The sequence below is a fragment of the Gymnoscopelus microlampas genome (assembly GCF_963454915.1).
Source record: "Gymnoscopelus microlampas genome assembly, chromosome: 19".
In the NCBI taxonomy this organism is placed as follows: Eukaryota; Metazoa; Chordata; class Actinopteri; order Myctophiformes; family Myctophidae; genus Gymnoscopelus; species Gymnoscopelus microlampas.
This window is the reverse complement of record NC_139956.1, coordinates 14,469,904-14,484,888: the sequence shown is the minus strand read 5'-3', so window position 1 is coordinate 14,484,888 and position 14,985 is coordinate 14,469,904. Positions and strand designations below refer to the sequence as shown.

Sequence of the window (14,985 nt, the reverse complement as noted above, 5' to 3'; positions counted from 1 at the left end):
TCTATAATATGAAATACCGTGCCAGTGACATTGTATGTGATTGGTTTGCAAGGGTTCAATGGTTGCCAACTTTATTATCACATCTCATACAGCACAAGTGCAACTCACTGCACATCACAGAAAAGAATAATACAAAAAATAAAGGAAGCAAACAAATACTAATAATAATACATTAAAAGTAAATAAAAGTGATACCAAGTAAGTAGCAGTGGTGGAAAAAGTACTCAAATTCTTTACTTAAGTGAAAGTACCAATACTGCAATATAAAAATACTCTGTTACAAGTAAAAGTCCGGAATAAAAATTTTACTTGAGTAAAAGTACAAAAGTATTGGCATCAAAATGTACTTAAAGTACCAAACGCGATGCGACGCGTTGTGAGCTTGTAGATCGGCTATTTTCAAATAGCCAAGGTTTTAAATAGGTTTAAAGTGTGTTTCATAATATCATAACTTATATCTGAAAAGTAACTAAAGTTTTCAAATAATTGTAGTGGAGTAAAAGTACAATATTTGCCTCTGAGATGTAGTGGAGTAGAAGTAAAAGTATTGGAAATTGGAAATACTCAAGTAAAGTACAAATACCTCAAAATTGTACTTAAGTACAGTACTTAAGTAAATGTTCTTAGTTACTTTCCACCACTGGTATAAAGTAGCCCAATAAAAGTAATACAATGATAAAAGCAATGCCAACAGTGTGTGTTTCATAACGTTTTATGTCCATGGATTCAGAAATCCGTAGATCCTCTGGCAAGCTGTTCCAAAGCCAGGGGCATAATAGCTGTCCAACGTTGCTTCTTCATGCCTTTTAGAACCGTGTCAGAGGACCTAAGGGCCCTGCTGGGCGCGTACCTAAAAAGCATTTCAGATAAGGCAGGTGCATTGCCATTTAGTGATTTAAAAAAAAAACTAAAACAATAAAAGGATCGATTGTGAAACCAACAGGCAACCAATGCAGGGACTTTAAAATGGGTGTATTGGCTAATGTGTGTGTGTGCTCTCTGTCTGGCCTTTGTCAGCAATATTTTGAGTATTGATAATGGAAAGACAGACAAGTTATGTCTGCCTCTCTGTTTCCTGTTAACTCTTTAAGACCGGGAACACGTCTGTGTGTCATTTTTAAATTTCTTTGGCTATTCAAAAATAGCAGATATACAAGCTCATAGCGTGGTCCCTGGAATAAAATATTTTGAGATGGGGGTCCACGGCCAGATATTTTTTTTTTTAAACTGTTAGGATTTAGAAGACATTTTGTAGAAGCCCCAAAAGCAAAGATTTGAGTTACAAAATAATATATTAAAATGTTTTCACAATTTTTCAAAAATAGCACATCTACAAGCTCATAGTGCGGCACTCTGTGCCGCGCTATGAGCTGGTAGATCTGCTATTTTTGAATAGCCAAAGAAATCTAAAAAATGACACAGATGCGTTCCTGGTCTGAATGGGTTAAGTACGGGGCGGGGAGGAGAGGGGAGTAGGCTAATCAATGAGGTCAGTGAATCGGGATTTATCATAGCCTACATCACCCATTTGACTCACACGTATAGGCTACTTTATGCTTTGTTGAGATCGCATGTCTGTGTCTATCCAGCTGGTCAACTAAAGCTATAAGCCATGGTGGAGGGCTTTATTTTATGTGGAATGGACTGGGGGGGGGGGGATATGATAGTCACGTCAGTAAATCGACATACTTGTCCACAATGCTTGGCTACAATGCATGTGTGACCTTGAAGCTATGTGGAAATGGAAATGTCCCGTGACTGTCCCTCTCCATTTGATTTCACGTAGAGTGCCAGAATTTAAACTTAAACTAAGAATAGCTTTTTTTTTTAAAAAGAGCACATGGAATGGTATTGTGGTAGTTAAAGGGTAGGCCTATATATACATTAGGCCTATGTATACATTAGGCCTGTCTGTCAGATGCCTTTCAATGTTAAGTGGCCTTTGTGGCCTTTGATAAAGGCATTGATCTTCAAGCAAATGACCTTGAAATGACAGTAGTATGCCTACTGGGAAATGAACAAGAGAACTGTTCCACACTGAATACCACCTGCTCAGTCATCACACAATCACACACAGTCGCACGCACGCACGCACGCACGCACGCACGCACGCTAGCACGCACACACACACACACACACACACACACACACACACACACACACACACACACACACACACACACACACACACACACACACACACGCACACACACAAATCCCCTGCCTGCCCTTTCTGTGTGGACATCTCTCTAGCCTTTACCGTGTATAACCAACTCAGCATGAGCTCCTCCCTCTCTTTAAGTGCAACATCACTGGTGCTTGCGGTGTGAGCTGCACCACATGCAACAACCGTAGGGAGGAGGAGGAGGATAACGCTTGTGTCTCCATCAGTCCGGTCCCCTATACATATATACAGTATATACCTGCGGCTTTATTATTATGAAACTATATACCCTGCTCACGTGGTCTGATCTCTCTGATGATGGTGATGCCCAGCCCTGCCTTTAGGGAGGCATGATAATCATACACGGTACTAGATAGATTTTAGCCAGGGCATCTTTTGACCAGAAGAATTTCTGACTCTCACCAACCAACCAAGACGGGAGGGATGCTGATGATGCTCTGAGAGAGAGAGGTGAGCGCAGCCTCTGTTGTCAGAGAGGAGAGGAGAGAGGAGAGGAGAGGAGCCGCGTTGCCACGTCCGCTTATTATAAGCGACTTTGGGCTTATTTTTCTGTGAAGTCGCTTGGAAATGTTGGTAGTTTGCGTTTTTTTGGGGGGGGCTTGTTTCTAAAGTGTATAGTTGCTTATTTTGGGGTTTATTTCACAATATTTAAAATTATTTTAACCAGTGGTTCTCAAATATATTCCTGTCATATGGAACCCCATATTAATATATATTTGTCCCTAACCCCCCATCTGAAAATATGTTGTGCCAGGGAGTCCCGCATACCAGGATTTGTGTTGTTAGAATGTTCCAAAAAATATTTTATTTCAAGATATTTTTGAAAATAGTAGATTTTCAAATAGCTGATTGTGTACACAGTAGGTTACAGCGCTTAATGTGGCCTATAATGTTTTTGCTTGTTTTCATAGACCTTGTGGTTATTTTTCTCGCAAAATCAAAAGTATTTTCAATAAATCAATCAATCAATCAATCAATCAATCAATCAATCAATCAATCAATCAAACTCATGTGGCATAATAGTCGCTTCTTTTGGGCTTCTTGTTTTCATAGACCTGGTTACTTGTTTCTCTCGCACGATCTGGCAACGCTAGAGAGGAGAGGAGAGGGGACGATCAGCGACACACAGTCACATTGTGCTCAATGAGAGCGAGAGGAGAGGAGAGGAGAGGACAGGATTCCTGATTTCTATACCTGCTGATGCTGTTTTCTCGCCTCTAAACCAAAGGTAAGAATCTAGATCTACCGGTTCTTCTTTCTTTTCTGCCCTCTTGATCCTTTCCTTTCCACGCACTATGCGTCAGTCAGTCAGTCAGTCCACGGATCGGCTGTATAGCGCGATCATAGGGGCTTATATTCTATGCTGATGAGCTATTTGTTTATGATGACTGAATTCAAGGGGGATCCGAGAGACATTGAAGGGCATGATGGGCGCATACTGCAACTGCATGGCAACTCTCAACACATTTTGACATAAATAGTATGTTGTTTTTTGTCTTCTATGTTTGTCTATTCATACATATATATATGTATATGTATGTATATGTATATGTATATATATATATATATATATATATATATATATATATATATATATATATATATATATATATATGTGTGTGTGTGTGTGTGTGTGTGTGTGTGTGTGTGTGTGTGTGTGTGTGTGTGTGTGAGTGACTCATTATTCTTTTTAATTGAACGTATAGGCTATTTAGAGGGCATGCAGTTTCCCCTAATGTGCCACTATGCAGTTAAGCAGGCCATACAGCTAAACATAATGGTGACATTTTCTAAAAAAAAATGTATGCGTTTAAAAATAATTAAGTTAATTGATTTGGACATTTAATTTCAACACTGAATGCACAGATAAACAAACAAATCCTATATGCTTGTTTTTCCCCAAAAATAAATGAATTGCACTGTCAGTAATGTTGCGTATAGGCTATGCCTTCGGGGGAATTAAGGGGCTGTGCTTTATTAAAACATAAGTTTTAGTTCCTATTCACTTATAATAGGTCTGTGAGCAATTGTAGGCGTAGCTAATTGTAATAAGTTGGTGCTTTTATGGGTTAAATAAAACCCCAGCATCTGTATTGTGGGGAAAGCTTTGGCTGGAAATAGCGTCGCATTGTGAGCTTGTCGGTCGGCTATTTTCAGCAAAAGCTTTCCCCACAATAACAGAAAATACACTAGTATTGAGCCCTGAGGGACTCCGGTTACCCATATGGGGTTTAAGTGGTTAAAATCTTTGATTTGTGGCAACCTTGAAGAGTGACAGGACAAAAGCAGACGCATGCATACTGAAGACCATGGGGAAGAAATCAAGTTTGAAGGAAAGCAGTCGAACACCCATTGCCCAATGCAAAGCAAATGTATCACCAAAGCAGGCTATACTTTTGTCTTCTTCAGGTCAATACACTGAGCTGTGGGGCCCCTGAAGAAGACCTTATAGCCTAGAAATGTGTTTTGCATCGTATGGCTACAGAATACCAGAGTGCGACTGCTTTCCTTCAACCTTGAGGAGTGAACGCATGCATCAGCTAATTATTACAGCCCACAGCTTAACTTATTGGTTTATGCCACTGCATGTACAATAGTATAGCCTACAATTGAACAATCATTTTAAAGCCAAGCCCCACTGCATGGTTCTTATAGCTATAATACACAGAACATCATGATAGCTACTGTAATTATCTGGGTCTCCTGCGCAAGTGCTGCATTTTCTTTTTACCACTAAGCTAACAGAGCCTGCCTGCTTGTTCTGAGGAGGAGAAATTACATTTTGACCTTCAGGTCAAAATTAGTGTCAAACTAGAAACAGGATCCTGTCAAAGATTGTGTCCAACCTACACAGGATCTAAATATCGACAGAATAGCAGGGAGACCAAATACAACCACCCCAGTTGTATACAAAAGTTATATTGTATTGAACAAAATAACATTTCATTCACTAAAACAACCTGGGTTCCTTTTCTGTGCAGTTAGGCTACAGACAAATCATATTGTTTCACACTAAATAAGTGTGAAACAATATTTGTATTGAATTCAGCATTTTTACCATGAGATGTTTCACCTTCTGGAGGCTACATCCCCCACCAGGTTTTCTTGTTGATTTACTGTCTCGACTTATGTCATATTCAGAAGGATTTACTTTTTTTTTTAGATATAATGGAGCAGCATTTGTAAACCTTTATATGTTCACTTTCCAAAAAAAGTACCGGTACAATAACCTTTTGTTAAATTTTCTTTTGTTTTGACACAATGTTTGCAGAGGCTACTATGAAGACAGCGTTTGGCAAGCCAGACCCCGGAAAGCACCTGGAGTTCTCTCACCCCATTTGAAGCCAAAGCCAGCACCAATGTATTATCTCCGATAAGGCCTGTCTGCGCCACTCTCCCTTGTTCCTATCCAGCCATTGAGAGTTTGGACACAATTAGTTCCACAGCCATGGGTTTGGAACAGCCCAGCATGGATGCTGTAGTAGCACGGAGACCCATATTGGGTGCCACATGCAAGCGCCAGGCCCACCAGCACCTCCGGAGGAAGCTGAGGCCTGTGCGAATCTTAGGGTTCGTCCTGAGCCTGGTGGCCATAAGCGCCGTCTCATTCTCCTACAGTGCCTTCACCTGGAGTTCAGATAAGCCACTGCTTCCTCAGGAAGCCGTCAGCCTCCATCAGTCAGCGCCCCACAGGACTCTGCTCTTCACCCAGCACGAGAGCGATGACAATGTCTCAGAGGCTGATATGCCAATAGCCATGAGATCTTCTGCACCAGAAGGCAACGGGACCGTCGAGAAGGGAGACTACCCTACGGACCTTTTCACCCTCGAAGAGAGGCGCCAAGGTGCGGTGGTCCTGCACATGTTCGGCATGCTCTACATGTTCATTGCCTTAGCCATAGTTTGTGACGAGTTCTTCGTTCCGGCGCTGACCGTCATCACCGAGAAGCTGGCCATCTCGGACGACGTGGCGGGCGCCACTTTCATGGCGGCGGGCGGCTCAGCACCTGAGCTCTTCACATCTGTCATCGGCGTGTTCATCTCGCACAGCAACGTGGGCATCGGCACCATCGTGGGCTCGGCCGTCTTCAACATCCTATTCGTCATCGGGATGTGCGCCATCTTCTCCAAGGAGATCCTCAACCTAACGTGGTGGCCGTTGTTTCGCGACGTGTCCTTCTACATCATAGACCTGATCATGCTCATCGTCTTCTTTCTGGATAACGAGATTATTATATGGGAAAGCGTCGCGCTCCTCTCGGCGTACGCTACCTACGTAATCTTCATGAAGTTCAACGGCACGGTGGAGTCGTTCGTCAAGGGCTGCATGAGCAAGAACCAAGTGGTCGAGGTGGAGGTGCAGCCAAAGGTGAGCATTGGAGCATCTTCATTCATATACAGGAACACTGATGTCTCTTTGCACGTGCATGCACGCACACACACACACACACACACACACACACACACACACACACACACACACACACACACACACACACACACACACACACACACACACACACACACACACAGTATACGGATGTCTGCTTTCACACACACACATGCACGATATCAGCACACAGTAAAATCATCAGTGTTTATTTGTTTGACAAACTGGGACCCAAATGTTTATTTACTCTCAGCACTGAGTATTTTACTGTGTATCCTTCCGACTCACACAAACAACAGCAGGTCTCATGCTTTTACAGCAAATTAAATAATTGAAACGATATACAGTAGTTCTGTTGAAGTGATGCTGCATTGTACGACAGCCATGCAGTATTCCACTGTGGGATTAATAAAACGCTGTCAAATGCCAGTGTCATTCTGGGTTAAGCTCGACAAATGGTCTCCCAGTTTGTCAAACAAATTCCTGGAAACCTTTTTATTTGTTTCTCAGTCAAAGGAAATTCAGATTATTATTATTATATCATATTATTATCATATTTTAAATGTTGAGGCATTTTTATTGCATTTTTCACATCAAAACCGTCCTCCACCTTTCACATGGCAGAAAACACAAGGTGTTTGGCAAAGGAGTAGTTCACTGTAGAAAGTCTTTATTGTCTATTGCTGATTTGAATAGTGACATACCGTAAGGAGAAGTAATTCAGTGGCAAAATCGTGGCAATACTGGTGTTGCCTCACATCATGTACGTATGTGCCCTCAATGACACTTGAGGGCAAAGGAAAAACTGTGTCGCAATTTGATACCGGTGTAGAGATTATCCGGATGGATATAGGTTTCTTTGTGACATGAGAGGGAAATTATCTTTTTGAGAATATGATCGCAGAAAGTTCTCCGTACTGTAAAGCTTTCGCTAAATCAGGATTTGTTCTAAGTACATAAAGTGCATTTAATCGGTGGGTCACACCGTGTTGGGAATGAAGCAAGGCACTAGACTAGAACCCCTGATGATTTCAAGGAAGCTAGCATCAATGATCACCATTTGAATCCTGATTTACAAACCGAGATGTGTTACAGCAAAAAGAAAAGGAAGAAAAAGAGGGAAAAAATATGTATTTCTTTTTTATTTGTCATACTCTGGTGTTCTGGTATTTTGTCTTCATCTGAGTGGAATTGAGTGAGTGAATTGGTAAAGGTGCACAGGAGGAGTGCAGTGCTAATAAGACAACCTTGACCTTGAGATGCAATGCATTCTGGGTACTTTGGACAAGAGTAGAGAATGTGTGTGGGGAGGGAAGATTGTTGAGTGAGTGAGTGTGTGTGTGCGTGTGCGTGTGCGTGTGCGTGTGTGTGTACGTGTGAGTGTGCGTGTGTGTGTGTGTGTGCGTGTACGTGTCCGTGCATGGAGCCACTGGCAGTGAAAAAGCTACTTTTGATAGAAAGAAAGGTACAGGAGACAGATGAGTGGATGAGATTTTGCCACGTTTCATCTCCCTCATCGCTCTCAGCAGATTTAGCCTTTCCCCCGCTTCTGGCTCAGGCATTGTGGGTGATGCTCCTATGGCTACGCCACCATTACACCACCCTGCTTGGAGTCCCATCACATTCTCTGCAACTGGCTTCAGAATGCACCATTTGAACTTTTTTTTTTTTTTAAACTTTCTTTTTATTTTCTTTTTCTTAGAGCAGGTTAGGTCATGTTGGGCATCACATATACATTAAATTAGTACATTTCTGGCAAAGTTAACATTCTCATGTTAAGGGCTATTCAGTCCAGATGAAATGAGAGGGATCCTTATTTGAAGTAACTTCAGTCCTTTCGTTGAGAGATACATACATAGAAATAAAAAACAAGCAGTAAAGTGTACAAAAATAAAAAGTATATAACATAGAGATATTAAATCAAGCAAGGTATCCCCACGCATAGTACAGATTCACATACTTGTACATACATACAGATATACATAAAAAAAAAACACTTCTTTACAGGTCTTTCACAGAACTATTTTCATATGTAATATCCATTTTAACCAGTATTTACAAAAAGTATCCATACGGAGACCATTTGAACTTTTGAAGTCCAGTTCCATTGTGCACATACACAGTAGTTAAAATGTTATGTGTACTGTATGACTGAACTCTATGTTGTACTGAAGGGCCATTGTTGTAGTGGGAACATTATGCTAATTCAATAGCTTTTATTGTTTAGTTTGATCTCTTGGGCTTACAGGATTAAAAGGGAACACATATTAATAGTTTGAAATACCTTTTTCTTTTTCTTTTTTACAACATTGGGATACGAGATGCAAGTGTTATTTTCAATGCACTAGGTGTGTTTGTGTGCGTGTGTGCGCGCACATGTGTGACAAGGATAGGAAGAAAAAAGGATAAGTTAGTGAGGTGAGAAAGTATTGTATAAAGCCCTACCAAGAAGAACAAATAACTTGGCCGAGCCAAGGGCTCGTCAATTGCAATTCCATTTTTACACTTTGAACAGCCATTGTGTGGGTTGCTCGTTCAGTTGTTTTCCAAAAAAACTTCTATCATGAGTAGGCTATTAACTTTCACAAACAGCTGTGCACAAGCATGTGTTAATGTGGCGTAAGGATGACAATAATTGGTATCATTAGACACCATGCCCTTGTGCTTGATTGCTTGATTACCTGGAATGACTCCACACGCACACATGATGACATTTGGCGCTGGCTTACATTACATTGCTGGCATAGGCAGAAACTATACATAGTCAGCAGGACAGGAAGCATGGGGGTGGCCTCGGGTCGACGCTTCAAAGACAGAAAGCCTGCTGGTGGTATGCGACTGCCGGCAGGGCCACCAGCAGGCTCAAAAGGACAAGAAGGCTCAGAGGTACAGGCGACACATGCTGAGATTTGGGAGGTCGGTTGGCAAGCGCGTTGTGTCGGTACCCATTGTGAGCTAATGAGAACATTATTCAGAGAGTAGAGGGACTGGGAAGTGCAATGGAGTCTGTAAGTAACATGGCTGATACTGTGACATTGTGCTTCCAGAACTCATTCATCAATAATTTCCTGCTGTTCGGTGACCGCTATGCTTCATGGCATTACATAATTGATGGTCCTGTGTTCTATTTTGGTCACAAAGGAAAGTATTAGCCTACCGCAAATATGAAATTTGTTTATCAACCCAATAATTGATTGCTGCGTTGTCTCTCGTTTCCTGAAAATAATGCTCTTTTGCTCTCAGTCAGGGAGCGCAGAATGCTAAAACCAGGGCTTGCTTTTCGATCATTGGACAGATAAGAGGTGCTGCTGGATTTGTCTTTCAGCCCCGGGGGTGACACACAATGTTATCGATACTTTGCACTCAGAACTGTGTGTCTCCAGCTCTGCTCGGTCACTGTACACCCCCCCCCCCCTTTAGCAACATCACCCCCAAATCATGACCTCCACCACACCCACCTCCCTTTGGGTATGAATCAAAAAAGTTGCAAAAATGTACCGTAATAATTGTACTATAGTGAATAATATGTTTTAATTTATTCAGAATAGTTGTCAATACAAATGTTCAATAATATAATTTTGTTTCCAAAGTCATTGTGACCAAATAAAAGGGCTAATTAATAAATAATACTAATACTAATTCTACTAATACTACTACTACTACTAATAATAATAATAATAAAAATAATAGTAGTAGTAGTATTAGTAGTACTAGTAGTAGTAGTAGTAATAATAATAATAATACTAATAATAATAATAATAATACTTAAGGCTGTCTCGAATACCTTTTCTCAAATTTCAGATATTCGAGTATCCGAATACGTGTTCTAAATTAATTAGCCAATGAAATCAAATCAAGGCTCCTTGTGGCGAGTCCAGACCTTTATGGTAAAATACGGTAAGTCTCGATAGCCAATCACAACGTCCAAACACAAAGCTGCACTGGCATTAAGTTGTGTTGCAGTTGATGCAGTTGCAGTCGTGTTGCAGTTGATGCAGTTGCAGTTGCGATGCTGTTGCAGTTGATTAACTAGAGCAAGTATTTTATAAATATTGACGTGTCCATTTACAGACAAGCCTAACTGGCCACTACCATGTGCTGCCTTGCCGACAAATGGAAATTTCGCTCTTTATGAATACACAACTTACAATCTGCTTCACAAGAACAATGTCGGAGTGAGAGATTCACTGCATTACCATCTTGTCTCTTGCCATTAAGAGAGCGTGAAACCTATTAGTTGAATAGTTGATTTGTGCATTCTTATAGTTATACCAACATTGTTATTGTGAAGCGACTTCGTTCATAGAGGTTTAGTATTCATAAAGATCATTGAGTCCATTTATCCAAAGGGAACAACGTGTTACCCCAGACAGTCCCTGACACACAACACGGGCTCAAACAAACACAAGCTGCCAGAATCAGATTGATATGCTGATACACTCATAAGCTCTCTCAGTGGAAAGAAAGATATATTCAAATGAAGCATCTGAATAATATTGACATTATATGTTCTAATACCAACCTGCCGTGCAAGTATCCAGATATTTCGGACCAGCCTTGATACTAATAATTATTATTGTTATCATGATCACAAAATGCAGCACAGTGGTTAGGAATATACAGTATTTGTATCGATAAATCTGCACTTATTAAAGTACAGTATAAACCAACTATGGTGGTGGTTCAGTTGGCCTGCTAGTCCCCATTAAAAGGCATTCTTCCTTCGTCAGCTCAATGACCAGATACTTGACTGTGACCTAGCCTCATTAAAAGTGATCCTCAATAAGCCCTCAATCCAATTAACACAACCATACATATGACAAAATGTTGTGAGTTGACCAAAGGTCAGCCGAGGCAGTTTGTTCCCTGGACAATGTAAAAATTATGCAAAATCTAGGCTTTTTGTGCCCACCAGGCCGGATGGCCAAAGAACGGAATCTGTCTGGCCTTGTCGCCTCTGTCCGCGTCCGTCCGTGTGTCCGTCAGTGTTTCTGTCAACCACAAATATTTCAAATTGTGCCTCGTGGTGGTGCTATAATAGCCCACTTCATATTTTGGCCTATAACACTTGAACCGTAGGTCGTACAATCAGAGTTGCAAATTTTGTTTTCTTCAAAACACACGTCGTACTACTATACTCCACAAATCATTACACAATTTTATCAAGATGTATCAGTCTGATGTTTCAGATTGCTTTCCAATTGGTTATGACTGCCTTAGAAAGTTTGTGGGCCCTGGGTATTCAACCCGGCCTGGCGGACACCTGTGCTCTGAGGAGTGCACTTTTCTAGTTTTTAATTGTTTCCGGTCTGGCATGCTCTCTTTGAGCTCTTTCTCTGCTTGTTTGCGTGCAAATACATATTTATTATGCACATGTGTCGTATGTAACTTTCCCGTCTGTCATATGAAGCACACTGAAACAGTTTGTTTGAAAAAGCACTATATACACATTTAATTTAATTTAATTGCTATGGTATGCTATAGGGAATTAACTTCTGCTTACCACTGATGATAACAATGCGAGACAACGTTTGGGAGACATGATATAGCTTGTATAACAACCTGGATTCGAACAACCGCACGGGAAGTCAATCATATACCGCTCACTCAAAGGGGAATCCTCCCTCGGCCAGGGGCAATACTAGGCTGGGCTTAATATAGGGCTGCTACATTCACCCCCAAACCCCCTAACGAGGGTCCTTTGCGTTGACTACCAAAGTCACTGTTGTCACCTGTGTGAACTTGGTCCCTAGCTAACTACTATATGGAACACAACCTCACAAACTGTCTGCTGTGGTGCTTGGGGTACTAATGTCCAGTTGTATTGTCGTTCTGTTGTTGTCGTTGTTTGACGATTGGAAAATGGCAGCTTATCCCTCTGAAAGACTTCCATGCTAATGATCTGAAAAGGATACAGACAGACGCTTAAGACCTGAGGCCGATTCTACAAACGGCTTCTAAATCAGTAGTTCTCTAACGTTTTCGTGCCAAGGACCCCCAAATTGATATATAACACTTTCAAGATTTTTTAAAAATGTAAAAAAAAGAAATAGCAGATTGTGACGCGCTGCGAGCTTGTATATATCGGCTATTTTTGAATAGCCAATGCTAAAATCTAAAATTACGCAGATGCTTTCCCGGTTTTAATGGGTTAATATAGATTCAGCTATAGGTGTCAGATGGAAACACTAAGTGAGCCTTCTCAGTTGTAGCTCCCAAACACTAACCTGTTTTTAAAACCCATCTTAAAACTCATTTTTATTCCTTAATGGCTTTTAACCCTGATTGATATTTGTATTCATGGTTAATTGTAGCGTTTGTTCTTCTGTATCGCATTATGTTTTTCATTTGTATTATTGTTGTTATGCCTATACTGTGCAGCACTTTGGTCAACTCTGTTGTTTTGAAATGTGCTCTATAAATAAAGTTGGATTGTATTGGATTGGATGGAAATCGGCAGCCAACCTCATACTTTTCCAATGTCTTAACCCATTTAGACCTGGAACGCATCTGTGTCATTTTAGATTTCTTTGGCTATTCAAAAATAGCAGATATACAAGCTCATAGCGCGGCACCGAGTGCCGCGCTATGAACTTGTAGATCTGCTATTTTTGAAAAATTGTGTAAAAATATTTTTTATATTTTTTCCAAAAAACATTTTTAGAATTGGCCTCAGGTCTTAATGGGTTAAAATCAATTCATATCTTATAGAATATAAAGGCAAAATCTTTACTTTTAGTTCACCCCACCGTACTCTCAACTGTGCAGTCTGTTGATGTTGCATTGCTTGTCGGCGCAGCACATGTCAGTCACATCTGTCACAAGTCTGACTCTAACCCCTCCCCTCCCCCATTACTATTAGTGTTTGCCTGATTAAGTGGACATCTTAAGTGACCTCTGATTCTGTGTTCAAGTGTGTGTGTGTGTGCTATATACAGTACACGCACAGAGAGGCAGTAGTAGTGATGGTGTGTGTGTGTAACTAAGGCCATGCGGTCAGAACGTTCATCATGACCCTGGGAGCCATGAGATTGGACTGGACGCATTACATTTGGTACATGGTCCATTTCATTTAATCTTCTGAGTCTGGTTGCAGCATGGCAGCTTAAGGGGACAATGTTGGCTCATGCCCATGCCAAATATGTGGTGGTTTTTGAGCAATGCAGTATAGTGGGGCACCACTTGAAGGTCAGAAGGAGAGGGGAAAAGGCTCGACTGGCTTCACTCTCAGAGACTTTAGATTCTCAGGTCAGGTGGCGAGGTATTGGTTCACACATTCTGGTTTACATGCATAGACATTCTATGCTTGGTTATCTCTTTCCACTATTTAGCTTTTCTTACACTTAACCCATTGATACCTGGAACGCAGCTGTGTCACTTTAGATGTCTTTGGCTATTCAAAAATAGCAGATATACAAGCTCATAGCGCGGCACCGAGTGCCGCGCTACGAGCTTGTAGATCTGCTATTTTTGAAAAATCATGAATTTTTTTTTTATATATTTTTTTCCGATTTTTTTTTTAGGATTTAGATTTTTTTAGACGCGGCCTCAGGTCTCAATGGGTTAAATGAATGAATGAATAAATCAAATAAAGCAAAATGCATTTTGGTCTGAAGGTGGCACTAGAGGGAAGGTTAGGGGGAAACTCAAATGGTTAATTTCACGGTAGTTTAATTGTTTTTTGAGATCTCTTGTGTCTTTCGTTTTGGCCTAAAGACCAAAAATCGGTAGGGTTCAACCTCCGGGAAGCATGAAGGTGCACATTAAACTCCACACTGTAACTTTCCAAGCTTATTCGGGACTGAAGTGGTGGATGGATGGATGGGCCGGGCAACCGACGGATATATTGCCACCGTACGTGGCATTAGAAAGGTCTTTCATCAGAGGGCAAAGACCCCCACCCCTCAACCAACCCCCCCTGCTGGAGCACCTACCTAGCCAGGCAGGCCTGCAGCTTATCTTGTTATCTTGTGGCCTCTCTCATTGTTTAGCTGATGGACTGAATGGATGCCTTTGAAAATACTGGCTCAGGCAGATCAGATTAGCCAGCACTTTGTGTACCATGGTTTTAGGGAAAGGCAGCGAGCAGGGTTTGCATAGAGAAGGATTGTCGAACCCCCCACTGGGTTGTCATTATCGATTCCAAAATTATTCCCTTGTAGTCTGTTCTTTTTTACTGTGTGCTTACTGAACTGTTTCACTCTTGGTTCGTTCTTAACCCATTAAGGCCTGAGGTTCCGATTCTACAAAATGTCTTCTAAATCACAATAACAGTTTTTTGAAAAAACTTAAGTTGCTATGTCAGTGGTTCTGAAACTTTTTCATGTCAAGGACCCCAAAATGTATATGGATTTGGCCGCAGACCCCCATCTAAAAAAAAAATTGTTCCAGGGACCCCAAAAGCAAAGAT

At 41.1% G+C, this 14,985-nt stretch overlaps 2 protein-coding genes across 2 annotated transcripts in view; one reads left to right on the top strand and one right to left on the bottom strand.

The window, feature by feature from the left end:
• The window catches only part of LOC311034328 (uncharacterized protein), a 492,900-nt gene that overhangs the window by 75,621 nt on the left and 402,294 nt on the right, over positions 1-14,985 (bottom strand). The window lies entirely within an intron of this gene.
• Positions 5,634-14,985, top strand: part of LOC311034893 (solute carrier family 24 member 2) — a gene marked incomplete at both ends in the record, with an annotated part of 62,181 nt that continues 52,829 nt past the window's right edge. Inside the window, one exon of the mRNA XM_084042922.1 lies at positions 5,634-6,554. Within this exon, the coding sequence (XP_083899048.1) occupies positions 5,634-6,554 (921 nt within the window). The remainder of the gene's footprint in view (positions 6,555-14,985) is intronic.